Genomic DNA, 27,726 nt, shown 5'->3' with positions numbered 1-27,726 from the left:
GGAAGCAGCGGGAGAGTGCCCCCGGTGCACATGTTTGGTTAACGGAGCAGGAAATGAAGAGGATGATGAGAGCATGCGCCAACAAAGTAGTTGTGTTGCACGCACTAGAAATAATAATAATAACATCTGGGGTTTTACGTCCCCAGACTATGACATATGAGAGATGTCGTAGTGGAGGGCTCGGGAAATTTTTTGCCATCTGGTGTTTTTTAACACGCACCGACATCCCACAGTAGTACACAGGCCTCTGGCATTTCACCTCCATTGAAGTGTGACTGCCGCAGCCGGAATCGAACCCACGACCTCCGGGTCAGCAGCCAAGCACCGCTCCATCACGGCGGATGCACGCGCTAGAAAGGCAGAGGCCATTCACGATGGTCATAGCATTTGTGAATGCATCCTGGTGTAACAAAAAGCATAGTATTACATTTTCTTTTTGGATGATAGAGACTAGAGCGAGTCAGGGGCCAGTTATCGTAGAAACAGCAATGCAGACATCGACGCGAAAGATGGGGAAACAGATAATCCATGTGGGATCTATCGACTGAAATCGTGTGCAGCTTGGTGAATGATAAAAAACGAGCTGACATGAATTTCATGAAGCTTACCACTGAGTTTACAGAATTCTATACATGCATGTATCATGTGAGGTTACTTTCAGCTGTGGTTGCCCTACGTAGGACACACAGGTCTTTGTACACACCGTTTATTAATTCAGCGTAAAAAGTCGTCCACTAAAGGATCAGTGTCTGATCGTTTTCTTACACTGCCATGATTGCGCATTCAGACCGAAATGTGATAAATGCAGTTTTTACGCAAACACAGAATGAAGAAATATGTCTTGTAGTTGAGGCTTGGCATATCACTATCAGTGGAGTTGAGTGTGTAAGAAAGCCTCTGATCACCTTGTGCAAGGGTAAAATGCCGTGCTTCTAGCAGCTATCATCTGTGCAGACTCGCACGTCGCAGATTGATGAACAGTGTTCAATTCCTGAATATGTGTATAAGTCTTACGTCATTCTTTCTGTCACAGTGTGGCATTTCAGTAATTTGATAGCTGATGTTCGTGTAGTCCATTTTTCTTCTCCCTATATATGAAGCTAGACTTTTCTCCCCATTGCAGGAGCAGCTACGGAAGCTAGATGAAATACGCAACTCATTGCCAACAAGGAAGGTGCAGGAGTGTGGCAGTCCGGAGTTGTCCGACGATCCGTCAAAGTAGACCGACTGCGGCAAACTGCCCCTCCATTTGCTTGGCATCGCGAAAGTCCCAAGTGCCATCGATTGTCATCTGCCGGAGTCAACTACAGTGCAATGCCTTACGTTACCCACAACTGAGACCAAGACAACTTGCTGTCGTCGATTGATTGTGATAACAAACGCCATTTTCTTTGAAGCCACTCATTCACTCTGTTATACGACTGCACACCAAGTGCTGTTGTTTAATGGTAACCCCATTTGAAAGCACCGAGGTGGCTTTTCCAGAATGTGCCTCGTTGCCGTATTGGCTGAAGCTGTGCAGCATTGTGATAGGCTGCGGTCAGTGTTAGCTCATGAGAGGCAGAGCTATGCGTTATTGAACATTTCCAGTGGAGTAGAGGATGAAATCGTTTTAAAATCAGGATTTAATCGCTAGTGAGCATTTGAGATTGAACAATTTGGTATATTTATGTATACATCAACAAGGATACAGTGGGCGAGAAAGAAACCTGATGAATGTTCCTTACATGAATTTGTTTTATCAGTATGTAATTTAGGGTATACATACTCAGGTGCTTTGAAGATTAAATTAAATAATGGTAATTTGATCAAGAAAATGGTAAAATAAAGAAATGGATGTTTCCAAAGCTGAGCTAGGTTATGAGGGTGTACATTGTCATTAATGTAATACATGAACAGCAAAAGAATTGCTATTGCATAAACCTTTTATGTGACACTCTTCTATATAGCCACCAGTTGCCTTATTTGGGTGTTAGTAATGATCTTGCCCTGTTACTCGGCAACAATACACAAGTCAGATTTTCCAAAAAACCTGAATTAAGAAGAATGAAATGCTTGATTTGTATTCGGAATGTATAATTTTCCAATGCCCCTTTTTGGCAACAAGGACCCGTACCAAGAGTGTGAACACCTGTGATTAGCTGGCGTCGTAGCTACCGGTATTGCCCAGGCACGTAGGGGCTAACCAGTCGCAATGCATTTATTGTTTTGATCAGTTTCAGCTCTGCCCCTGATTGGCTGAAAATTGCTAGCTTCCACAATGCTGTGCGATTTTGCACATTTTTACTATGTTCAGTGCGTCTCTTTGCATGCAACATGTATCTTACTCAAGATTACTTGGTGTGCGCATTTGAACAAGCCTGCCCAACACTTACCGAGGCACCGTTTAAGTGATAAGAACTTTGAATGTGTGTTGAGAAACCGGCCATTCTATTAACTGTACTATTTTTTTCTTTCAGACGCCTATTGCACATTTTACATTTTTGTACACTCAATACAAGGCTACCACTTAAATACTGCTGTGAGTAGTGAGCCCAGACACATGACAGCATTTGCACACAATTCGAATGTGGTCAAAGCTTATCCTGACCTTCGAAAATGGCGCCGTCTTAGATTTCTATAGATTTCTAACGTACACACCAGCAGTCATAGATGATGCTGGAAGCAGAAACACACGACATGTTTCAAATCTGAGCGGCGAGTAGAGTCAGTGCACTTGTGGAATTTTCATAGAAGCAATATATCCTAAGGAGTTGTGTATCGTGAACAAGCACCGCTTTTTTTTTTAGTAAGCGACACCAACATTTTGTTAACAAAGCACATGATTTAGTGAATGCAAGCGATTGCTCGCACTTTTTTTTTGCTTGAACAAAACTTTAATATATTTTGTAATTCACCTTGATGGTGGGAGCCATGTCTTAAGACTTATACTGAACTTCTCTGCTGTGGATGCTGGGATGCCGAGTCTTGGCCTGTGATATCTTCACGTAGTATTCCAGATGTGTCAATCTTAACTTTTCCTTATTCTTTGATGTTGAGATGAACGGGACAAATTCGTCATTTGTAATGCTACCTTCATGCACTGAACTCAAAAGTGCACGCATTTTATGCTCAGTGACAACTAACGCACTTATAAAGTGCCTTGGGCAATTACAAGGTGTAGTACACATGGAAGTTTGCTGTTGCGTTATATACTTACATTTCTTAATTTTTTTTTTGCGTGCAGTCACTTAATTGTGTATAGCATTCCATGTAAGAGTTGTGACGTTTCATACGAAAGAAGGCTTTGACGTATATGTATCAACCCTCCTTCAAAGCTTTATTATATACTTAGCCCACATATTGAATTAACCTATTTAAGCTGCAATGATTACAATCTACCAAATGTGACTGCTTTAAAAGCATGCAATACCTATGTAGTCCACAAAAGTGCTGTGTAATATTTTTGTAACATAATGTAACAGACCATATGCTGGATTTTTATATTTCGCACATGCTTTTGTGCTCACAGATGGCCTTTGCGAGCTTTTTGAAATGTACAACATTTCAAGAACAATAAACATGGATTTATATACTTGACAACTGATCAAGTGGATCTGTCATGAGTCTTTGCAAGAGGATTTACTTGAAAGCTTTACATATGTGATGACTGAGTTGGTCATTGCATGGGTCGGCTTGCTAAATGAGCTAACTATTACTCGAACATGATGGAAGCTTCAATTGCCTCAATGAACAAGCTTTGTTTGGCGGTGCGGGCAATATTATGCCCACACCACAGCTGATTTCATCTTGTGCGTCTCCATAGTAACGCAGATGTCAGATACAGTTTGTTAAAGCTCATGCAAATGTAATAAACAGGGCATGTACGGATGACTCTCGAAATCGCCTACTGGGAGGACAAACATACTACATGATGGAACGCCTACGAAATGTCGCCGCAGTTTTTTTACATATAATACAGGTTATTTATTAGGCATGACTTGTTCATAAAAAAAAAGATTCAGCTTACTGAGCTCATATCTAGATATGGTTTTAATTATTCGTAGGTTCTGTGCCCTGCATATTGTCAGATATTTAGAAAAGAAACTTGTCTACATTAGGTCCATTAACTTGCCCATGAATGCAGTGCATCAAGGAAGATAGCATAGGCATATGCATAAATCTCAAAATACAGGTGCAAAATAGTGCTTAAATAAAGAGAATTCGGCATAAGAAAGTGAACCTAAAAATGACAACCAGAATCAGCAAATGAATAATGGAAGCAAGTAACAGGGTTCGTGCCACAAATTTTCAACCCTATAAACATGTAGTTTGAAGATGAAGCACTGTATTTAATATCAAATGTCGCACCCCGAAATGTCCACACCGATCACGTGTTGGCACTGCCAGTCAACACCTATTCACAGTCATCTTTCATCTCAATAGACTCTTGACCAGAACTTTCAGCATAAGGATCTTCTATCCTCCTGAACACAGCCAAGAACTTTTCTCCAGAGTTCCTCGTCACTTTCTTGCCTTCTTCGGTGCTCTCGTAAAGTTTCTCGACGACAACATCCGTTTTCTGCAAAAAATTTGCGTAAGTGCAATATGGTTATTCAGCAAGCCAATGGCGATAGGAGATGACGTAGAATTCGCATCATTAAGAAAGCAAAGAAACCCACAGTAAATAATTGGAACTGTAGTTGAAGAGGATGTGAAACAAGCAAAGAGCTCCAAAATAACTTCTTTGGGTATTGATACTGTGGTGTATTTGTACTACAACATAACACACACGAATTGAGCGGGGCACAAATATATATGAAACCTAACTTACGGTAAAAAGGAATTCCCACAGACTGTCGAGACATAGCCTTGAAACCAACGCTCCAGCCTGTGGTAGTTTTGAATATAGGTATGCAGTGATCTACTCAATTTTAAGCATACCTGTCACGGTTTTTTATATTACATAAGCAGCAGCAAGTAAAATCATTCACACGATAATTTAATGTGCCATATCAACCAGTCAATTACTAACAAGAACAGAACATCTGTTTTCTTAATGCATTCACAATGTACATAGGCATATATTCGCTGAGCATGTGTCAGTAACCAAGGCATGTGGCATTATGGACACTAAAATTGATTAAGTGCTACCACTCTTCTCAAGTTGTCCCTCCCCTTGTGAATTTCTTCAGCAAGCGTGAAGACTATGTTCTGCCCTCTGCAGCCATCCACTGGCGTGAGGGTCATTTTGGAGGCCATGCACGTCGTTGTGTTTGTGTGATTGATGACAGCACCACGGTGACCACCAAATGCTGCAGCATAACCGGCCGTTCTTGATTTGTCTTTCGGTAAATTGGTACTCCACAAATTCTAAGGACAGGGGACAGGCAAGCAGCCTCTTGAGGGGCAGGGCCGAGTTGCGTGAAGACAACATGGTCGGAGTAGCGCGGCCGATTGTGCGGTTTAGGGGGAAGTGCTTAGCAGGCAAAGAGAAAAATTCGGCTAATTGACAGTAATGTGCAAAACTGAAATAGAAGTGATGTTCAAACTGAGCACGCACGTCACAAGATTGCAATTTACAAACGAAGGTCACAAGCGAAAATCGCCAACTCTTTCAATGCAACTTTTGGTGCTGAAAATTATTTGCCAACGTGCAAATAGATTGCTCCCTGAGAGACATGGAAAATCACAGTGTTTATTGGTTAGTCAAAAACGCAAGCTTGATTTGCTGTTAAGCTGTTGGGGGCTAGTTCTCCAACAACCTTAGCCACAAAAAAGCGGTGCATCACAACAAAACTAAAGCTAATTCACCATCACTCTCACTAAGGTACAACGAGGAGAGTCACCCATTGTGTTGGGTTGGGGGATGAGTAACCTTTGAAGTAAACACGGAGATTTTGGAATAAACGTCCTTTCCTGGCCTAGTGTTTCGACAAACCTTTTATCACCCTTCATTTGAACCTTCTTAAAATAAGAAATAGTTTATCCGGCAAAGTGCGAGAAAGGGGGATGATGCCAACTAGAAGAAATTTTTTTTTGTTCCTGTCTGGTCCCATTCAAAGTCGAAACTGCCATGTCGACTTTCGCGTGGGATGTGATTGAGGTGAACGGGGAGTTCTTACGTCATGCTAGGGGCCAGATAATACTGTCAAGCAGGCTGCATCTGGCCCATTGGCCGCAGGCTGCCAAACACTGCTAAGTTTGTGGACAAGCAAAAACTCTGAAAACAGTTGCCAATAACAATAAGTGGGATTGTAGAGTAAATATTGCTACGTGCCAGTGGTACCGCACCCAAACCAATAAAGAGGAAGACGACAGAAGATAGACTGGCATGAGCTCATTGTATCGACAGTGCTGCTCGCCTAACCAGTGAAAAATACGGCTGTGACTTTCTTGCAACAATGTAAAAGGTGGATACATTAGGCATGGCTTCCGCTGAGTGATGACTTCACAACAGTAATAGCTGCGCAGCGAAAGATGGTTGCGGAAAAAAAGTAAAATCATGTATACATGAAAGCAGTATTGTTCCTAGACTAAACAATAAGCCTCTCAATTATTCTACCTCATTTAGTGCTTTCACAAACCTGAGGTGCACAGAGAAATCAAACTGATCGAAAGGTGGTATGTAGTTCAAACACATAATTAATATCACCCTCAGCATTCAATGTTACAAGGTGACAGACATTTGTTAATAGCCCTTTCATACGTTACCTATAGACCAATTTCACAAAGAGGCTGCAATTTTTTCCCCCACAGTGCCGTCTAGCGTCTGCGATGTTGTGCTGCCGAGTCAGTGGGCGGTGATCAGTGACAGTGTACACAGCGTATGTGCTGACTACACATGGCATTGCTGTAACTTCGCGGTACACAGTCAGAACACAGCAACGCTTCGCGAGTGTAAAGGCACTAGCAAGTAATCGCTAAGCTGTCAGATTCGAAATGGCTGAAATAGAAAGCAGCGGTGACCCACGAAACGTTCCCGCAGTGGTGCCAATAATAGACAGGAGCTGAGTAGGATTTCGACGAATTCCTTAAGCAGCAAGTGCAACTGAGTAATTGTCCAGTATGTTTTACTATAGCTCGCCTCGTGGGGTTCTGGCAGTATGCACTAGCGTTAAGTTTTCGTACATTTCTCGAACCATAATGGGTGAAACGTTAGCGCAGACAACCGAATATGTGCGTTATTGTCCAGCTGCACTTTAAATGCGTGCACTATGGTTGAAAATGACTGTCGGGTTTCTTTGTCGTGATTTGCTAAGTTTAACGTAACTCTACAGTTGCTGGCAGATCATCTGGTTCGGTTCAGAACGCCGCAAAAGAAAGCTTTTAAAACGAAGGAAAAACAAACACCGATGCCTACGTTGATGCCTGCACATGTCGTCATTGTAATCATAGTTGGGCATGATAAAAAACGGATGTCTGACAGATAAGCTCAAAGTTCCTCGTAAAAGCAACACAAAGAGAAAATGAAAATAAACGTCTCGCACATCTGGAAGCACGGCATTGCGTAAGTTCAGTTCGGCGTGAGCAGCCCCCACTGACGATACGCCGAAATTTAACAATGGTGGGCTTCGCGATACTCAGGCCGTTGCGAAAAAAAAAAGAAGTGCGGTCGTCATAAAACTGCCCCAGTTATTCACGCAAAATCGACAAGTCAAGAAATTACATGCCGTCGAAAAAGTGCTAAAGGAATATTCCTGAGCATTTGTGTCATGCAGGCCTTTCTGCCATGCAGTTCGGAAAGTGCTATTTCGATAATCTTGAAATTGTACGCACTTCGATTTTGGAAGCCCCAAGCATTGTAACTCATGTGCTGTTGCATAGAAATGGGGAATGTTGATGTTACAACAAAAGAACTCTGGGCAGAACATTTCATGCAAACATTTCATGTCGGCTTTAACACTTCTTCTTTTGACTTCAGATGTTGGAGTGTGCCAGTAACCCACCAGAATGACAAACTGGTGTAATGAAGGAATGACCGTGAGGACAGACACTACCTATAATAAAATATTTGTCAGAGCAGAAGGCCTGTGACCTAAGTAACGTCATTTCGAAGAAAGGTGCACTTCGCATGTCTCAGCTGTCAGCCTTTCGTGCTTGCGATAGTCGTCGCAGCCAAACACAGCGCTGTGGTAGCCTGTCGACCTGTTCCTGATCAATATCTCGATTTTCGGAAGCACAACTGCTTTAGTGCACCAAATAAAAGAAGACAAAAAAGGAAACACAGTGATCTCTCACCCGCAGCCCATGCACAGTGCGGCAATCCCCACACACTAGCGGCAGTGGCCAAATGGCCGTTGGAGAGAGAGAGAGAGAGCGACGAAAATGCACCGGTTCGAGGCTTTGCTCCTCCTCTCTGTGGAAACGGTCTATAAACAACTCTCTCTAAATGCAATAAATTGACATAAAATTGCTTCAATACAGTAGATATTTTATTTTATCAAAAATATTGTCATAACAGGTTGATCTATATGTCTTACAGTAACTAATCCTAACTAAATTGTGCTTACACACCTAATGATCAAGTCTTTATTGCTCCATTTTTGCATAAAAGGGACCAAATGACCGGCTATAGAAGCACAATGTAAATTCGCATTTGGTAATTTGAAATTCTAGCAAAAGAAATTAGGGTCTTATCATGGCCTGGGCGAAGTGGCATGTCGAACTGCCTACTCATTGAATATGGTAGCACTTTGAGCAAAGTGACCGTGTTCAACAGTATACCATGAAGTGAAGTTAAATGCAGACACATTCATTACGCAGGAAGTCGACTTCATCGAAACCTCAATGCATCTCATGCCGTCTTAGCCACTACATGACACTGCAGCAAGAACAAGCGGTGCGCACAATTGCGTACAAAGCGTCCGAAAGAGATAAGGTCGAAAGGTGACTTGAAGACAAGAATAACATTATGCTCAGCATTAAGAGCTATAGGTTTTATACGCTCTAAGGAAAGACAGCTTAACAAGGGTGTCTTTCTGTCCCACGGCAACAATCATCGTCTGGCTAGCTTGCAAGTCCTTCCTTAAAAACCCATCACTCGCCACTTTCCTATCAATAATGCTATGTCACGGTGACAGTCCACAGGCCGCTTTTGACCCTTAAATAGCGGCGCATGGCAAAAATACGAGAAAAGGCGCTGAACAAAGATGATGATTACTGTTGTCAGACAAAAATTCAACCTTTCTGTGCGCTCCTTTTGCGTGTAGAAAAATTCAGCTACACCTCTGAATGTGTCATACGAACAGTTGCTACTTCATTTGGAAAATGAGGGATGCCATGCAATGCCCTGTAATGCGGGCCCCACAAGAAGGGGTGGAAAACTCTTGCTTTGCAGTTTCAAGAATAGTGCAGCTGGCTCTTCAAGGTTCACCGGCAACGTTTCCCGTGGGGAAAATTGTTAGCAACCTTTAAGAAGCTACATATATCACGGACAATCGCTCATAGGTCGGCAAACTCACTCATGAGTTGGCTCAATCAGACTCAGATTGAGTCGTAAGTCTGCAACTGTTTGGGTGAGTAATATTTTGATGAGTTCGAGTCCAAGTGTCTTTGGTTGAAGGAAATATGTGTGAGCGTGTCTTAATGAGCCTGGCTTGGGAAACTTTTGGCGAGTTTGAGTGCGTCCGAAGCGTGAGATACATATCTTGAGGGAGTCTGAGCGAGTTCTACAATTTATGGGCTGCCCTATGCTCAAACTAGAAGTTTTGTGAAATAGGGTTAATATTCCAGCATTCATAACCATTTTTCATGAGAGACAAAGTTTATTTTAGGCCTTTTTTTAGGGGGGCAGGGGAGGACTGGCAACCGATATTAGTAATCACAGACAAAAGAAATATGTATCACTGCTCACCAAATCCTCCTCAGACACTCGTTCAAAGAGTGGATGCTCGGCCAAGTGAGAAACCATCCAGTCGTGGAGCTTCTTGACATCTGTAATTGTGTACAGGAGGCCCTAAAAAGAAGTGGGCAAGCAATGGTTAAGCAAGCAACTTTTGAACAAATTTGTCCGTATTTTAGTAATGCACTGTGCACGTTGCTCTGTAATCATCCACAAGGAGTGAAACAATGACTATTTTTTAACAGGGGAGTTGCATAGGGGCTATCCATGTCCGTAGGAGGACTCTGATTGTCGCGTGAAGGCTGTGACTCCAATGGATAGTGTGGCCTTGTGGTGTGGTGAGAGTGAAGGTGTGTTAGGAAGAGAGGAACGGTGTGGCTTGCCTCTAGTGATAAGAGAAAGGCTCACTCGGAGGAGGAAAAGGTAACCAGTGTTACTGTGTGCTTGTGCAGATGGGAGAGGGCATAGATGCTACAACGCCTTTGCCAAACTTCTCTGACAATAATATCTGGGATTTGACATTAGACTTTCAGAAAACGAAACTGCCACCTATATGAAACAACTGCCTCTAATATGATTCGTTCTGAATTTGAATTCTGCACCCTTTTTATTTCTCAGTAGGTGAAACTCCTGTTAAGCAAAGCACATTCTGCTAGTCCCACCTCAGGAGCCTACTATACATCCCAAAACTACAATACAATTGTGAGGGATGCAGTAGTGGAGGGCTCCACAAATTTAGACAATCTGGTGTTCTTTATCGCGCATTGACATCACAGAGTACATGGGCCCGGACCGTTTTACTTTGACCAAAATGCGACTGCTGCAGCTGGGATCGAGCATATTACCTTCAGGTCAGCGGCTGAGTGCCACAACTACTGCTCCACTGCAGCAGATTGCCAAACTTCCCTAGCAAGGCGGGCATGTCATGAACAGCAGCACTGCTATCAACACTGCTTGTTTCAGTACAGCCATGATAGTCGCATGTGTTTTGGGCGAGCAGCTGGGTGGAATGAGCCACGGCCGCAGTGGCATGCCACTATACTGTTCCAGTGTGGCCAAGAATGAGCACATCATCACACAGGATACATACATCCGTGTGATGATGACCTTTTCCTAGCGAAATTTTTTGTTGAAAACGATACAAAATTAGAGATTTTTTATTCACTTCTTTGATTTGATGCATCTTGAAACATACGAGAAAATTATTAAAAGGTGCTGTATGCACAAGATTCGCTTCAGATGCGCTGTATTCGCTTCACCGCACTGCTCCACAGAAAGTGACCTAACCTTTCCAGTGTTTGGTGTGGAAAATGTCTCCTCGAAATGTACAGGGACAAGTCAGTATGTGAATACAAACCTCGCGCACCCCATGGGAGTTTGCTAGCATCTAACCGCGTCCACTGCTGCTTAGCCGAGACATCCTCATCGTCCAATTTTGATGATTTCGAGAGACAAAGCTCTGTTATGTACATTTGCTGCCACACTCACACAGCAACTGAAGTTCTTTGTTTCACAAAATTTCGGCAGACAACAGCATTTTCTTTTCAGAACGAAGCTGTTACTGGCATGCATGCACTGCTCGCGCAGAGAGGGAGATGTGATTTCCTCACTTTGGTTACCAGAATCAAGTCATTCTTCATTAAAAAGTGCGCGGTTCAGTGCGTTTTAAAATATGTTATTGTACCATCTGTTGGAGCGAAGCAGAACACAGAAAAAAGAATTAAGGTAGCCTAACTATGGCACCCCCAAATGCTCTCCTCAGGGTGGATGAGCACAACTCCACTTCAGTAAGTGCAGTAAATACCGTGTGGACGAGCTCAGCTCATTTTCAGTAGTAGAAGGGTTGACAGTGAAATTATGAGCCTCTGTACCTTTTTTCTCTTAATCAGTGGTTAGTGACTAGTTAATAGCGGCAATAAAACTCGTTTGCCCCATTGTGAGACGAATGTTTAATTACATGCTTGTCTGTTACGACCGAAGGCAGTTTCGATGCCGAAGAGCACTCAGAAGAGGTGTGTGGTTTTGACAGTATTTGGCCTACTCATGAACAGACACTATCAGGTGAGTGCGAATACCAATAACATCCTGGCCACCTACTGCCATGTCATCAGCATTGCTGCTTCGTCTGATGAGTGACTTTTGAAAGGGGAAAAGGAAGAAATAAGCGCAGTTCCGTTACTGCCTCTCTCTCAATGGATGGCACCTCCACAGTTCTGCACAGGAAATGGGGGTAAGGATTGATTAAAAAGAATAGGGAGGAATAAAAAACAGAAATATCAGCCGTCATGCAGACACTGCGAAATCAGGCCGTCGATGAAGTATATATAAACATCCTGGAAGAAATATACAGGGGATCAACTGCTACCATAGTGCTTCATAAAGAAAGCAACAGAATAACAATCAAGAAGGGTATAAGGCAGGGGGACACAATCTTTCCAATGCTATTTACCGCGTGCTTACAGGAGGTTTTCAGAAGCCTAGAATGGGAACATAAGGATAAGAGTTAATGGAGAGTACCTTAGTAACCTGCGCTTCGCCGATGACATTGCATTGCTGAGTGATTCAGGGGGCGAATTGCAACTCATGATTACGGAGTTAAAAAAAGAGAGCAGAAAGGTGGGTCTTAAAATGAATCTGCAGAAAACAAAAGTAATGTACAACAACCTCGGAAAAGAGCAGCGCTTCGGGATAGGTAATAGTGCACTTCAAGTTGTAAAAGACTATGTCTACTTAGGGCAGGTAATAACCGCAGAGCCGAACCACGAGATTGAAGTAACTAGAAGAATAAGAATGGGGTGGAGCACATTTGGCAAGCACTCTCAAATTATGACAGGTAGATTGCCACTATCCCTCAAGAGAAAGGTATATAACAGCTGTATTTTGCCGGTACTTAGCTACGAAGCAGAAACCTGGAGACTTACAAAGAGGGTTCAGCTTAAATTGAGGACGACGCAGCGAGCAATGGAAAGAAAAATGGTAGGTGTAACCTTAAGAGACAAGAAGAGAGCAAAGTGGATTAGGGGACAAACGGGGGTTAAGGATATCATAGTTGAAATAAAGAAGAGGAAATGGACATGGGCCGGGCATGTAGCACTTAGACAGAATAACCGCTGGTCGTTAAGGGTAACTAACTGGATTCCCAGAGAAGGGAAGCGGGTTAGGGGGAGACAGAAGGTTAGGTGGGCAGATGAGATTAAGAAGTTTGCGGGTATAAATTGGCAAGAGCAAGCACAGGACCGGGTTAACTGGCGGAACATGGGAGAGGCCTTTCTCCTGCAGTGGACGTAGTCAGGCTGATAATAATGAATGAATGATAATGATGATGAAAAAACAGACATAGGGATAGAGATAGGAGCCAGGACAGCCACATACGGAAGTAAGGAGAAGATAGGAAAGATGGACACGGTGGCAAAAGTCCGAGGACGGGGCACCACTCAGCGAGAGCTCTTGTCGGCGCCAGAAGGTGGCGTAGGGAGAGCCAGCAAACAAGAGCTGCGCTGTGGTCGGAGATCGCGGGGGCACAACTGGTCGGCACGAAATCCAGCGGGCAAGTTCTGCTGTGTTGAGCGATGCGCGTGCTTGTTTCCATCAATTGACATAGTGTATCTAGAGCAGCGATTGATGTAGAAACCGGCAAAAGTGTAAAAATCAGTCAAAAAGACTCGATTGAGTGCGTGAATCTCACCGGCAGCTGCAAGTTGACTCTTGACAATGTTGTTCAACTGAGGAGAGAACTAGCGTGAGCCTTAAAGCGTGCTAAGTATTAATATGCAGTAATGTACATTATTACACATTATTAACCTTACTAAACATTATTATGCATTAATAAACAACAGTAATAAACATTATTAAACAGTAATATGCGTGCTAAAACATTTTCACTTCGATACTTTGTAAAGTAACAGGTTGAGAAGTGACAAAGTAGGCAATGAAATCACAACATTGGCCCTCCATAACTGCGTGTATGTGCAATATGTAAGTGGCATGATGTATGCTTTACAGAATCATACTTGGATCAGGCTGTGTTCTGACGGAATACCAATCCCACGCAAATAAAGCAATGCGCTGAAGTAGTTATGTACCTGTCCGCTATGCAATAAAAAGATTTGTGAACAGCTGTTGTGTGCTCAAGCCAATGTTTCGACAAGCAGACTAGTCTTTCTCTAGGCTAGCGTTTCTTTAGCGATAGCGTGTCTACACTTCATACCCTCTCCTTTATCCTAACAAAGGAGGGGAGAGGGCAAACTGTGAACACAGGACTGTGGGAGAGGGGGAAGCATCGTGACGAATTGTATGAGTGAAGCGGGAACAGGTCTTCCAGGAATGAAAAGAGGTGCAATCAAGGTCACCTGAATAGAAGCACCTCTCTTGTCTACTCCAAGTGCATACACCAGAAGCAAAGAATGTGCAAAGTACAACACACCTGGACTCTGAGTACATAGGCGTATTCGGCAAGCAGCTGCCTGTTGATGATCCTCCACTTGTGTTTCTGCTTCTTGAAGTGGGGGTCAGGAAACAGGAAGAACATCTTTGTAAGCTAGAGGAGAAAGAGAACGCAGGTTACAGTTGAACCTTCATAAAGGACTATGTGGCATCGCATTTATTATTGACACCGCAATTTGTTGCTAGCGTACAATAGCAAAAGTGATGCAAGTGCTCCGCTCCTCTTTTCTGAGTTCGTATATAAAAAAGAAATAATGAAACCAGGCTGCTAGAGTAATGGCAGAAAGGTACTGGTATCGTGTTTTTACATTTACTGCTACTGATAATTACTAAGACTGACAGATCCCATCTAAATAGAGTAATAGAAATCACACCACAAGTTACACAGAAAAAAAATGGTCAGAGTTTTGCTGCAAGGGCAAAGCAGATAATTCGATAGAAACTAATTGGAATGTCACGCGAAGAATGGCAAGCAGCCCGAAACTTGCAGCATGCTACTCAAGTACAAAGGATGCATGAAGAGAACGTACACATGATGCGTGCAAACTAACAACTGTCACCGCTCGACAGTTGCCGCACACTGCTCGAACCCAAACACACATATGGAACATGATGGCGATGGCTAAACCCACCAAGAATAACTAATGATATAACGCGTTAAATATGTGTCACAGAACAAAGAAAGGGACAAAAGGGAGCACTTAGTTCCAACAAAATTTATTTATATGCTCACAAAATGGGAAAACACAGACAAGACAGATTAGAAACACACAATTTCCATGCGCAATATTCAGGAAGGACACCTTTTTTTTTTGACAAAGACTGAGGCAGGGTGTGCTGACACATTTCCACCCTAATCTGCAAATACTCTCTGCCTCAATAATCTCCCTTTTCATTTTATTTCTGTTTTTACCAACAATCACGGTATCATGAAAACGTGGCTTGCAGCCACACGTGCTGCAATGCAGTGCCAAAAAAACCATCGCGACCATTTCTGACTTTACAAGTTTGTTAACAGAGCTGGTCAGTAATACAGCGGCCAGTTTGTCCTATGTAGTGCTTGCCGCATGAACCAGGTATCTGAGAGATTATATTTTCTGCGCACGTGACAACCAGAGTTTCGTGCCTATGAGAATAACCTGGTTTTGCATCTGCAACAACTTTCATACACAAGTACGAGAGCTTTTTTGGGGCAGAAAAAACCACATTTACATCGGCCCGCTCTCCAACCTTTTTCAAGTTGTGCGAGATTCCACGTGGATAAAGAACTACGGCATGCGCGGTTTTTCCATTGATGCAAAAGTTCTGCATTATTCGTTGCTGCCGAGTAAACGAGCTTGTGATGGAAGCGAGCACCGCAGCGCCATCTAGTGAGCACTCCGGGTACTAGCGGGTGGCTACGACGACTCCTGCTTGTCGCTCGCGAGTTGGTGCCGTGTGAGCGAAGAAAACATTAGAATTCAATCAACCAAAGGAACAAGCAGGATTTTGAACAGGCTACTCAACAATCGACCACACTTATACTATCAATCAGGTAATAGAGAAATGCTCAGAATATAACCAACCACTATACATAGCCTTCATAGATTACGAGAAGGCGTTTGATTCAGTAGAAATATCAGCCGTTATGCAGACACTGCGTAATCAGGGCGTCGATGAAGTATATATAAACATCCTGGAAGAAATCTACAGGGGATCAACTGCTACCATAGTGCTTCATAAAGAAAGCAACAGAATAACAATCAAGAAGGGTGTAAGGCAGGGGGACACAATCTTTCTAATGCTATTTACCGCGTGCTTACAGGAGGTTTTCAGAAGCCTAGAATGGGAACATAAGGATAAGAGTTAATGGAGAGTACCTTAGTAACCTGCGCTTCGCCGATGACATTGCATTGCTGAGTAATTCAGGGGGCGAATTGCAACTCATGATTACGGAGTTAAAAAAAGAGAGCAGAAAGGTGGGTCTTAAAATGAATCTGCAGAAAACGAAAGTAATGTACAACAACCTCGGAAAAGAGCAGCGCTTCGAGATAGGTAATAGTGCACTTCAAGTTGTAAAAGACTATGTCTACTTAGGGCAGGTAATAACGGCAGAGCCGAACCACGAGGTTGAAGTAACTAGAAGAATAAGAATGGGGTTGAGCACATTTGGCAAGCACTCTCAAATTATCACAGGTAGATTGCCACTATCCCTCAAGAGAAAGGTATATAACAGCTGTATCTTGCCGGTACTTAGCTACGGAGCAGAAACCTGGAGACTTACAAAGAGGGTTCAGCTTAAATTGAGGACGACGCAGCGAGCAATGGAAAGAAAAATGGTGGGTGTAACCTTAAGAGACAAGAAGAGAGCAGAGTGGATTAGGGAACAAACGGGGGTTAAGGATATCATAGCTGAAATCAAGAAGAAGAAATGGACATGGGCCGGGCATGTAGCGCATAGACAGGATAACCGCTGGTCGTTAAGGGTAACTAACTGGATTCCCAGAGAGGGCAAGCGGGTTAGAGGGAGACAGAAGGTTAGGTGGACAGATGAGATTAGGAAGTTTGCGAAATAAATTGGCAGCAGCAATCACAGGACCGGGTTAACTGGCGGAACATGGGAGAGGCCTTTGTCCAGCAGTGGACGTAGTCAGGCTGATGATATTGAACAAACAAGTGATGAAAGCGAGCGCTGCAGCGCCATCTAGTGAACACTCGAAGTACTTGCTGGTTGCTACGACTCGCGCCTGCTGCCCTCGAGTTGCTGCCGCGTGAACGAGCTGGTGATGAAAGCAAGCGCCGCAGCGCCATCTAGAGGGCACTCCGAGTACTATAGGGTGACTACGAGGAGTCGCGCCCGTTGCTCTCGAGTTGCTGCTGCGTGAAAGAGCTGGTGATGAAAGCGAGCGCCCGAGCGCCATTTAGTGAGCACTCTGAGTACTACAGGGTGGCTACGACGCTACGGGGGACAAGCCTCTTCTCTGAGGAGCTTTGCCCTTAAGACCGGTGGGTTACCAGTCAGCATCGGGAATAGAACCCAGACCGGTGGGTTACCAGTCAGCATCGGGAATAGAACCCTTTAGGATAGTCGCCACTTCTATAGTCTCCTCAGTTCTGTCCATGCTTGGAGACCTTGCTGTCTCCCGCAATGAACACACACACTTCTCATGACAAAGGAAGTCCTACCTGTCCTTTCCTAAAGAAGTTTGGAAGGTGCTTCATGGCATTGGTGCGTATGCAGGCTACGTTTCCGTACTGTCCCGGGTGTTGCGCCCTCAAGGCCTTGATCCTGTCTTGCACATAGTCAGACACCTTCACTCTTATCTCCATGCCAACCATGTGTGTGTCGGGAAACATTGGTGAAAGGGCAACTGGAAACGCCGGAAACACACTGTTAGTTACAAAGCACCCATGTACGCCGATTGCATTTCGACAGAGGTGGAATGCTAGAGGCCTGTATTCTGTGCGACGTCAGCGCACGTTAAAAAACATCGGATGATCGAAATCTCCGAAGCCCTCCTGTCGTGGTTAGGTTCGTCACATAGCAAGGCGTGTGACACGAGGAAGATGGAGACCGTGAGGAAAACAAAAGGGAGTTATATTGGACGAACAAAAAAAAACTATTGCACTTACAGCACTATAAGTCATACACGCACGCAGTTCACACACAAAAGAAAAGAGTAAACAGTCTCACAGTCTGTGCCGTAGCCCGGTGCCTTGAAGTGGGACCCGTTGCGTGCTCGGATGCTGTCGTCGCTTGGGTTCCAGGTCAGCATACCACTGTCGAGGGCATCACCAGGTCTAGCAGTAGCCGCACACTGTCAGCGAGGTCGGCTCGGTGGACGTGCTAAGCAGCTCCTGTCTTTCGAGGGCGCTCGTCGTACCGAAGATGTCCACAGGACCACTCACCCAGAACTCGCGCCTGGCCACGCCCACACGCCGTGCTCCGAGAACGTCAATGGCTCGAGGAGAGGAACCCGGCCTTTCGAACCTCGCGCGTAGTTGCTGGCTCGCCCTAGGCTCCCTTGTGTAGTCTTGCCGGCATCCGAACAGCTTCGTTCTCCGCGAGCGTCTCCTGTTCTTTTTTCAATGGGCGCGCTGCAATGCCCCTTTATTCTTCTCATCTTCCAGGTGATGTGGCACTGTCGTCTGCTATGCTCGCATTTTTTAAGCTACTACATCACATCACCCCCCACTTAAAAAAGTTCTTCCGGTAGAAGAACTTGAGGGCACTGGGGACATGTTGGTTCGCAGTTGGAAGCACACACGTAAGCACCACTGCACAATATAGCAGTTCCGAGCCCCGCACACTTGGCACATTCGGTCACAAAAGTACACACCAGAAAAAAAAGAAACAAGTCACAGAACTAAAGCGTCATGATACTTGTATCGTACTTCAAGGTTCACATCATAAGCTACGAATACCATTGAGCATCGATTCTTCATATAGACGTTGCTCACAGAGTTGGCAAACGGCTCATGTAATCTGCGCCTATGTTGTCTCTGCCTTTGATATACTCGACCGAAAAGTCGTACTCCATAAGAATGAGGCTCCACCGTAACATGCGGCTGTTCACATGCTTGGCTGACTTGATGTACAGAAGCAGTTTGTGGTCACTCTGTAGAATGAATGTGCGTACAAATAGGTAGATGTGAAATTTCTAAACCGCCCACGTAAGAGCCAGGGCCTCTCGCTCTACTGTAGCGTAAGCAGCTTCACGTGGTTGTGGTCTACGGCTTGCGTATGACACTGGATGCAGTATTCCTTCATGACGCTGCATGAGTATGGCACCTACACTTCTCGATGATGCATCGGTGCGGAGTACAAACAGTTTTGAAAAATCAGGTGCTTTTAGAATGGGTGGCGTAGATAGCAAAACCTTGAGTTCATCAAAAGACTTCTGTTCTCGTTCTCCCCAGAGGACTTTGTTTGGGGCCCTCTTCTTCGTCAATTCGGTCAGTAGGTAAGAAACTTCAGAGCAGTTGTGCACGAAATCTCTGTAATAACCTGTAAGGCCCAAGAACGAGCGTACCTCTTTTTTAGTTTGTGGATGCTTCGCAGCCTGTATTTTGTCGAGCGTTTCGACCTGCGGTCGAATAACGCCTTGCCCAACGAGATGACCGAGAAATTTGACTGACTTTTGATCAATCTCACTCTTTGTTGGCCGAATCGTCAAACCAGCGTCGCGAACTCGCTTGAGAAAAGACTCAAGTATAGCTATATGTTCCGCCCAGGTTTCAGTAGCAATGAGCACATCGTCAAAGTAGTAATAAACGTGCGGTATGTATGCTACCACTTTCCTCATGAGGCGGTTAAACACAGCTGGGGCGGTTTTAATGCTAAACAGCATGAATCTGAATTGATACAGTCCTGATTCTGTCGAAAAAGCAGTCATTGGTTTTGAGCCTTGTTCCATGGGAATCTGCCAGTAGCCTTTAGCGAAAACAAACTTTGAAAAGTATTTTGCTTGTCCAAGTTTACCAAAGATGATGTCTACAAGGGGTATAGGCTCGTTATCATTGACTATAATCTTGTTAAGTTGTCTGAAATCGATCCACAAACGCATCGTTCCGTCCTTCTTTTTCACAACTACTACAGGTGAAATGAAAGCAGACTCCAATGGTTCTATGATGCCTTGTCGTAGCATGTCTGCTATTTCTTTCTGTACCGCTTCTTGGGTAGCAAATGGCATAGGGTATGGCAGTATGCTTACGGGTCTATCCGTGGTCAATCTTAGCTTGCACTGTACGAGGTGCGTTTTGCCAGGAACATCCACAAATACGTTGTCGTACTTGGTCGATAAGTTGGTGACTTGCACGTGCTGGGTAGGGGAAAGTGACTCCGATATGCTTACGTCAGCAGACGATTCCTTTCGTTGGAATGGTACGCATGGTAGCTCGTCACTTTCAGTGTCATCCGCCTGGCAAACAGCTGATGATTCATGCGGTGGTGCAGGCGGCCGTTCCTCATACTTTTTCAGTAGGTTTCTATGAAATAGCGTGCTTCTGGTACCGAGGTCAATTAAATAGTCGACATCGTTTCTCTTCTCAAGGACATTAAAGGGTCCCTTCCACGTCAGAACTAATTTGTTGGTATCCAATGGAAGCAGAAGCAGAACCTTGTCTCCAGGGGATAATTGACGTGGTCTGGCCTTTTGGTCATAATGCTTCTTTTGTACTATCTTCGCTTTCTGAAGCTCCTCCTTTGCTAGACGGCAGGTGTCTTCAAGACGATTCCGCAGTTCGACTACGTATACGTAGGATGTTTCTACATCATCATCAAGATGATCGGCGGCCCGTATTTCTTTCAATATCGCCAGGGGACCTCTGACGTAACGGCCGTAGAGCAAGTCGAACGGGGAGAAGCCTAAGCTCGACTGGGGAACTTCGCGATAAGCGAAGAGTAAGGGCGCCAGGTACCGGTCCCATTTCTTCGGACACTCCCGACACATTCTTCTTATCATTTGTTTCAGGGTGCCGTTGAACCTCTCTACAAGGCCATTAGCCATTGGATGATATGGGGTTGTTGGCAATTGTTTGAAGGAGAGAAGTCGGCTTAGCTCCTTTATTAGGCGTGACGAGAATGACGTGCCTCTGTCACTGATTATCTCTCGTAGGACACCTACCCCAGAAAACATCTCCAGAAGTGCCTCAGCGACTTTCTCCGTCTCGATGCTCGGCAGTGCTACATCAGGATAACACGTTGCCATGTCCACCATTGTCAGTACGTATTTGTTTCCGCCCTCTGACATTGGTGATAATGGACCCACAATATCAATGGCTACTCTCTTGAGGGTGTCAATTATAGGAGTGTTGCCGAGAGGTACACGACCCACCAAGTGCTTGGGAATAGTTCTTTGACATATATCACACGATTTAACAAATCGTGTGATGTCTGACTGAACCCCTGGCCAGTAGAACTTTTCGAGTACCCGGTCTGTAGTTCGTTTAATTTCCTAATGGCCCGAAAGGATGCCTTCGTGGGCCATTTTCATAACAAATTGTCGGAGGCGCCTTGGTACCACAACCTGATTCACCTGCCTTTTAGAGTGAAGGGTGTACTTGCGATAGAGGATTCCGTCCTCCAAGAAGAACAATATTTTAGCAAACCTTGTCTTGACCTCTTTGTTAACGGCTTCGAAGCATTTCCGCAGGCTGCTGTCTTCCTCCTGTTTGGTTCTAAAGTCCTGTGGGCTGATGTCTAAGGAGTTAATAACTGGAGCCGGAAGTATATGTGGATTTCCTGCCTGTCAGTTTACTGCAGCAATTTTTGTCTTGAAACATGTTTTCCTTGCAGCCGACATCGAAGTCTTTGCATACAAGGATCCGTGTGCAGAACCAGATTTTTCTGCGCCAGAATACTCTTCTGCAGTGCTTCGGGTGTTAAGACGGCTCTTCCAATCGTTATCAGGATTGTGAGCATCTCGAACGCCTTCCACATTTCCCAAGACAACATCATATGGAGGAGTATCCATACAAAGGGCTCGAGTTTTGCCAGTGAAGAAAGGTGAAAAAATTTCCACGTGTGCTTCAGGCAGCTTCGTCAACCGTTCGTCCAGGATGTAAATCGAGGAAATCTTTCCAGTCAGCTTGCTATGCGCCACAAGAGGCCTTTTGACAATGATTGAATCGCATCCTCCGGTATCTCGCTGTACTGTTGCGGGATATCCTTCGAGTACACCTTCGCCCGTGGGCATCGATTTTTCCTTCAGCTTGGCTGGGTGCATTTCTGCGCACTCCGGACTATAAGGAACACAAAGCGAAGCCTGCGACTCTGAATTAATTATCTTGGCTCCATCTCTTTGTTGAAAAGAGCATGAGGCCTTCTCAACGCTGTTGGCTCTTTTGGAACAGTCACCTGTTTTATGCCCAATGCGGCGGCATTTTCCACAAAAGGGTGGCTTTGTACCTGGACCCTTTGTGTTGGTCCAGCAATCAGCAGCTCTGTGACCCTTTTTGTTGCAAAGAAACACTGCCGTCTCTCTTTGTCATCTTGCCGCTCAGACGTTCGAGCTTGATCTGGAGGCTTGCTCAGGATATCGCCTTTACATTTGCCAAGGTTAATCAACCCCTGGGGTTCCAAGTAGTGGTCTGTAGCCTCCGCAAGTTTTTCAAGGCTTTCACAGTTTCTTTCTCTAAGAAACACAGCAAGTTTCTCATGGCATGGTGCGAGAAACTGCTCCGAGACAATTTTGTCTCGCAGAGCATCGTAGGTCCGGTCTGTCTTGGCCATTTCTTGCCAATGGTCAAAATAACCTAATAGACGCCCGGCAAACTGCGTGCCCGTTTCAGAATTATCTGGTTTGGCTGATCGAAATTTTGTCCAATAGCCTTCTTCTGTGAACCTAAAGCGTTGTAGTAGCGTTTTCTTCAACGTTATGTAGTCTGTGGCATGTTCTGGTGCCATCTTACCAACTACACTCAAGGCCTCTCTGGTCAAGCAAAGGCTTAGTGATAGGGCCCATTTGTCTTGCGGCCAGTCTTGACTAGTAGCGACGCGTTCAAATCGCTGTATATATGCGTCCAGCTCATCGCGTTCCTCGTTAAAGGCTGGGATGAGTTTATGTGGACTTTGGTAGCTCTGCGTGGTGCCTACGGGCGCACCCTCGGTAAGCTGCCCAGTAGTTGTGCTACCTGCTGTCGCACCTAACTGATGCAACTTTAACTTGAGCTCAAGAACTTCCTTCTCTGCTTGTAATCTAGCAACTGCCTCTGCCTCGGCTTCTTTCGCGGCATTTGGTTCAGCCAGACGAGCGTCACGTGCCTCTTTTTTGCGTGCGTGTTCTTGGTCCATCCATTCTTTTAGTGCTGACCCACTTAACCCCAATTCCTTTCCGATTGCCGTCAGCTTATCTGCCTCCATCATCGACCATCACACACACATATGCGATGTGATGCTCTCCTTAGATGTAACAAGAGTAGTCCTGTCTCGCGGACGCCAGATATGTCGTGGTTAGGTTCGTCACATAGCAAGGCGTGTGACGTGAGGAAGATGGAAACAATGAGGAAAACAAAAGGAAGTTATATTGGACGAACAAAAAAAAAAACTATTGCACATGCAATACTATAAGTCGTACACGCACGCAGTTCACACACAAAAGAAAAGAGTAAACAGTCTCACAGTCTGTGCCGTAGACCGGTGCCTTGAAGTGGGACCCGTTGCGTGCTCGGATGCTGTCGTCGCTTGGGTTCCAGGTCAGCATACCACTGTCGAGGGCATCACCAGGTCTAGCAGTAGCCGCACACTGTCAGCGACGTCGGCTCGGTGGACGTGGTCAGCAGCTCCGGTCTTTCGAGGGCGCTCGCCGTACCGAAGATGTCCACAGGACCACTCACCCAGAACTCGCGCATCGCCACGCCATGCCCCGAGAACGTCAATGGCTCGAGGACAGGAACCCGGCCTTTCGAACCTCGCGCGTAGTTGCGGGATCGCCCTAGGCTCCCTTGCATCGTCTTGCCGACGTCCGAACAGCTTCGTTCTCCGCGAGCGTTTCCTCTTCTTTTTTCAATGGGCGCGCTGCAATGCCCTTTCATTCTTCTCATCTTCCAGGTGATGTGGCGCTGTCGTCTGCTATGCTTGCATTTTTTTAAGCTACTACATCACACCTCCCATATGGCTCACCTCATAATAATACCATAGTTTGGGCACGTCAAAATTCAGGTGTTATTATGATGCACACGCTTAAGTTCGTTACAAGCCACACTGAGCTATTTCACACAACTATTTACTGAAACGGATTATGAAAAGGTACTGCGCTTATTTGTCAAAGCTTAAAAGAGCATCACTGTCAAGAATAAATAAACTAGACATGCCACAGTTGTCTAGTAGTGACTGAGGCGCTCAACTGCAGACCCACAGGTGACGCGATTGAATCTCGCTACATTTTCGATGGAGGTGATAATACTTAAGTACGTGTGCTTAGATTCAGGTGCACGCTATAAAACCCCAGAAAGTCGAAAATTTCAGAACCCTCCACTGTAGCGTTTCTCATAATCAGACGGTCGTTTTGGGATGTTCAGCCCAACTATAATAATATAATATATATTATATAGTAATATAATAATTGTATATAATAATAAATAGACTATTTTGCATCAAAAAGTATACATAATAATATATTGGCTTCTATATGGCATAAACATGACATCATTACGAAGCACACCATAGTGAGGAATGCCTGGGTAATTTTGACCATCAGGAGTTATTTTAGCTGCAGAAGTTATAATACATGAGTGTTAATGCATTTCACTCTTACTGTAATGAGGCGGCCATAGCCCGTATTTGAACCTGCACGTAAAACCTAGCATGGCGGGGTGACAATGAAGAAATATTGGTAACATATTAAACAGAAGAAAGTTCAGATATCAAGACTGCAATGAATAGCATAACTGGTATCTACCTACGCGAATAACCAAAGTCAAACTAGATAGAGCACAAATGTAACACACAGTTTTGGATCTGAAAGCAGTGTTGAATTCATCACATTTTAGGCATTGCTTGGTCACTTTTCATCTGAGAATGTTAGGGCACACAGTCAAGTTAGACTGACACAAATCTAACACATCGCTTGAGATCCGAAAACAACAGTGAATTCATCATATATAAAGCATTGATAGGCCAATATTTATCAATGTATGCTTGAGTGCGTGGTTAACTTTCTCGAAAATTGTGGTGTTCTTGAAACGTGACAGGTTTGGCAAATGATCTTTCCATAATTCATGATATGTGGAGTTTACCACCCCAAAACCCCCATACGATTATGAGAGACGCCGTAGTGGAGGGCTCTGGAAATTTTGAATACCTAAGGTTCTTTAACGTGCACCAAAATCTTAGCACACGGGCCTACAGAATTTTCGCCTCCATTGAAAATGCAGCCGCCGCAGCCGGGATTTGATCCAGCGACCTGCGGATCAGCAGCCGAGTACCTTAGCCACTAGACCACCACGGTGGGGCAATCTTTCCATAATTGGTTCTGCAAACTTTTGCACAGACGATTTATTCACTCACCAGCATTGTGCTATAGCAATCGGATGACGTGCAAGCAGTGTTTTATACATGTGTTTCTTATCTCCCTCTACTTTCTGTAATATTGTCCCTTGCCCAGCACACAATAGCAAATTGCATGATTATAATCCAGTTAATCTGACCACATTGCAACATCATTACCCTTTCTTAGAATGTATCAAAAGAAATGATACATTTTAGTGACAAATGCACACAAAAGCATTGATCCCCATTTCCTCTAGTGGCCGAATTTTCAAAAATAGCCATCAGGTACCCGGCTTCAATCTTTAGGAAGCTCATTAGACTATCAACCAGAACGCTGATTACTGCCTTTTCATGGAGTACACTAGCAAAAGTAGCGATATCAGGTGTGAGCATGCAGGGCACCCCAGTATAGAGAGATAAGGAAATACAAACAATACAATGCTTGCGCCATATTCCCCATTGATGTAACAAAGCCATGGAACACTGGAAAAGATAGCGTCAGAATAGAAGAAAAAAAAAAGAGACTAACCGAGAAGGCCCCCATACCCGCATCCAATGTCTGCAAACTCCACCGGCTTGTCTGGTTGAGGAAAGTACTTGCCCCAGTCCATGTCATCGGGGCACGGTGGACTGTGAGTGTAAAGAAAGGTTTAAATTCAGAGAGGGCCATAATCTTGATTACGACTGTCCGACCGTTCCAACTTGCTGTGTACACATTTGTGCATACAACTTGATCTTGCAATCGGTGCCGATTGGTGGGGTTTGGACGAAATGAACATCCCGCATAATAAGCATGCCTTCATTTGGCAAGGTAGTGTTCCATATGATAACATTGCTGAAAACACTACCTTGATTGATGCGTTACTCGATGTGTCGCTCTCTGCGAGCCACGTCAACAGCCTCATTTTTATTTGCTTGAAGTGAACAGAAACCGAAAAAGAAATTTCACCAAGTCTGTAGCCTTAGCTATGGCTCTATGAAATTTCAGTTGTTAGACAGCACTTGTGTTGTGTACATTCTTGTTTTTTTCGTCGTCTTTTTTTTTTTGCGCTGGTCGTCATGAGTATGTTCCAAGTAGCCCAATTCACTACATTACATCAAGATAACAAGTGGTATCACTAATAATAAGCAGCCAATATTTTCAAAGAAGCCAAGCCACTGTACTTGAAAGATACAGTTCAGGCGAGTCACATAGAAATATCGAATTTCGCAAATACTTCAGTTATTTGTTTGGCTGAAACTTTACAACATTGTCCTGCAGGGTTTTTGGCGACCTGTACTCGGGTATTCCACGATGGGATGGATGTTCCAGTCGAAAGCTGTCAGTTACGCTAAAGATGCCGGACGGTGCTAACCTATTTCCGAACACTCAATCCAGAGTGAACAGCCGTATTCCGGCAGTTCCGCAAAAAACGCAGGTTCTGTGCCACTAATACAATTTCGAGCTATGAATCGACAGAACGCATTTTACAAGCGATGCGGACCCAAGCACTTCGCAGAGCACGTGGGGGAGAATTGTAGTAAACACTGCACCACGCGAGTGCTCAGCTATAAAAGTGATGGATGTACTCACTAAACGAAACAGTGGTCGGCTATCGGGTTTGAATGAGCTCTCTGTCGGTAGTATCGCTTCTGAGGCAGCTTCGTTTCATCCATGCTCATCAACGAAAAATTGCCGAAACGACCAAAACACAGACAGGCGAATCGTCGCTACATAGACGGTAAGATAACGCTTGTGCTTATTTTCAAGGCAACGCTAGTTCAGGTCGCTCTGGTCAACGTTACTAGTAATCTAGTAACGTTGGCTCTGGTTTCGACCTTGTTGTGCTTTCGCCATGTGTTTTGTTATCTTCACGCAAATTCCTATACAAAAGTACAACTGTAGTCTCGCCGCAGCATGAACAGTACTTTGTGTGCAGGCCTTCACACGACCTTTTCTGTTCTGCAGTAGGCGAAATCAAGCTGATGATGATAATGATGATGAATTGAAAAAAAAAATAAAAGTTAAAAACAATGTAGTACCATCTGTTGCTAAAACAAAAGAAGTACACGCTGCTCTTCAGGCACTCCGAGACGTTCTAGCAGTTCTAGTTTGATTAAAAAGTGCACTCTAAGAAGTCTTACGTTGTTTTGTGAAAACAAAAAGAGATGGCGCTACCGTTCTATTGTCTTGCACGTAGAATCTTACATTTTTAGTTATACCGGGAAATTTGAGTGAGAGAAAGCGAATGCATCAGCCCGGCGATGTACAGAAGCCGCCAAATGTTCCCAGGTCCATTTATTCTTGTAGCAGCATAGCCTGGCAACATTCGACCGCCCCGCCCCACAGGTACATATATCTGCAACAGTTGGTTCGGTCTTGCATCTGCACAAAACATCTCGTACCATCAGCACCTGCAGACTAGAGAAACGATATATGAGAGAGCAATTCACGCAACTGGCCTTGGAACTCGAAGCTTCTTTATGTAAGGCCAATCCTTTTGACTTTTCC

At 44.5% G+C, this 27,726-nt stretch overlaps 2 protein-coding genes across 2 annotated transcripts in view; one reads left to right on the top strand and one right to left on the bottom strand.

The window, feature by feature from the left end:
- The window catches only part of LOC142774622 (TBC1 domain family member 2B-like), a 199,771-nt gene extending 196,185 nt beyond the window's left edge, over positions 1 to 3,586 (top strand). The window contains exon 19 of the mRNA XM_075875204.1: positions 1,124 to 3,586. Coding sequence (XP_075731319.1) covers positions 1,124 to 1,222 — 99 coding nt within the window. The 3' untranslated portion in view covers positions 1,223 to 3,586. The remainder of the gene's footprint in view (positions 1 to 1,123) is intronic.
- Positions 3,587 to 4,310: 724 nt separating this feature from the next.
- Positions 4,311 to 27,157, bottom strand: LOC119180851 (tRNA (guanine-N(7)-)-methyltransferase). Its single transcript, XM_037431990.2, has 6 exons — positions 26,809 to 27,157; positions 25,765 to 25,865; positions 17,432 to 17,616; positions 14,247 to 14,360; positions 9,836 to 9,937; positions 4,311 to 4,561 (listed from the first exon to the last, which is right to left on the bottom strand). Exons 1-6 carry the CDS (start codon positions 26,895 to 26,897, stop codon positions 4,397 to 4,399), a joined length of 756 nt encoding a protein of 251 aa, XP_037287887.2. The 5' UTR covers positions 26,898 to 27,157; the 3' UTR covers positions 4,311 to 4,396.
- Positions 27,158 to 27,726: the final 569 nt, after the last annotated feature.

The sequence above is a fragment of the Rhipicephalus microplus genome, chromosome 10 (assembly GCF_043290135.1).
Source record: "Rhipicephalus microplus isolate Deutch F79 chromosome 10, USDA_Rmic, whole genome shotgun sequence".
NCBI classification, from domain to species: domain Eukaryota; kingdom Metazoa; phylum Arthropoda; class Arachnida; order Ixodida; family Ixodidae; genus Rhipicephalus; species Rhipicephalus microplus.
The sequence above is the reverse complement of the archived record's forward strand: the minus strand, read 5'-3'. Positions and strand labels throughout refer to the sequence as shown.

Coding starts and splice junctions, on each gene's coding strand:
- LOC119180851 (XM_037431990.2), bottom strand. CDS start 26,897: ATGAGCATGGATGAAACGAAGCTGCCTCAGAAGCGATACTACCGACAG. Junction 25,866..26,808: donor GCCGACCACTGTTTCGTTTA/GTGAGTACATCC, acceptor TTACACTCACAG/TCCACCGTGCCCCGATGACA. Junction 9,938..14,246: donor CCTATGTACTCAGAGTCCAG/GTGTGTTGTACT, acceptor ACTTCTTTTTAG/GGCCTCCTGTACACAATTAC.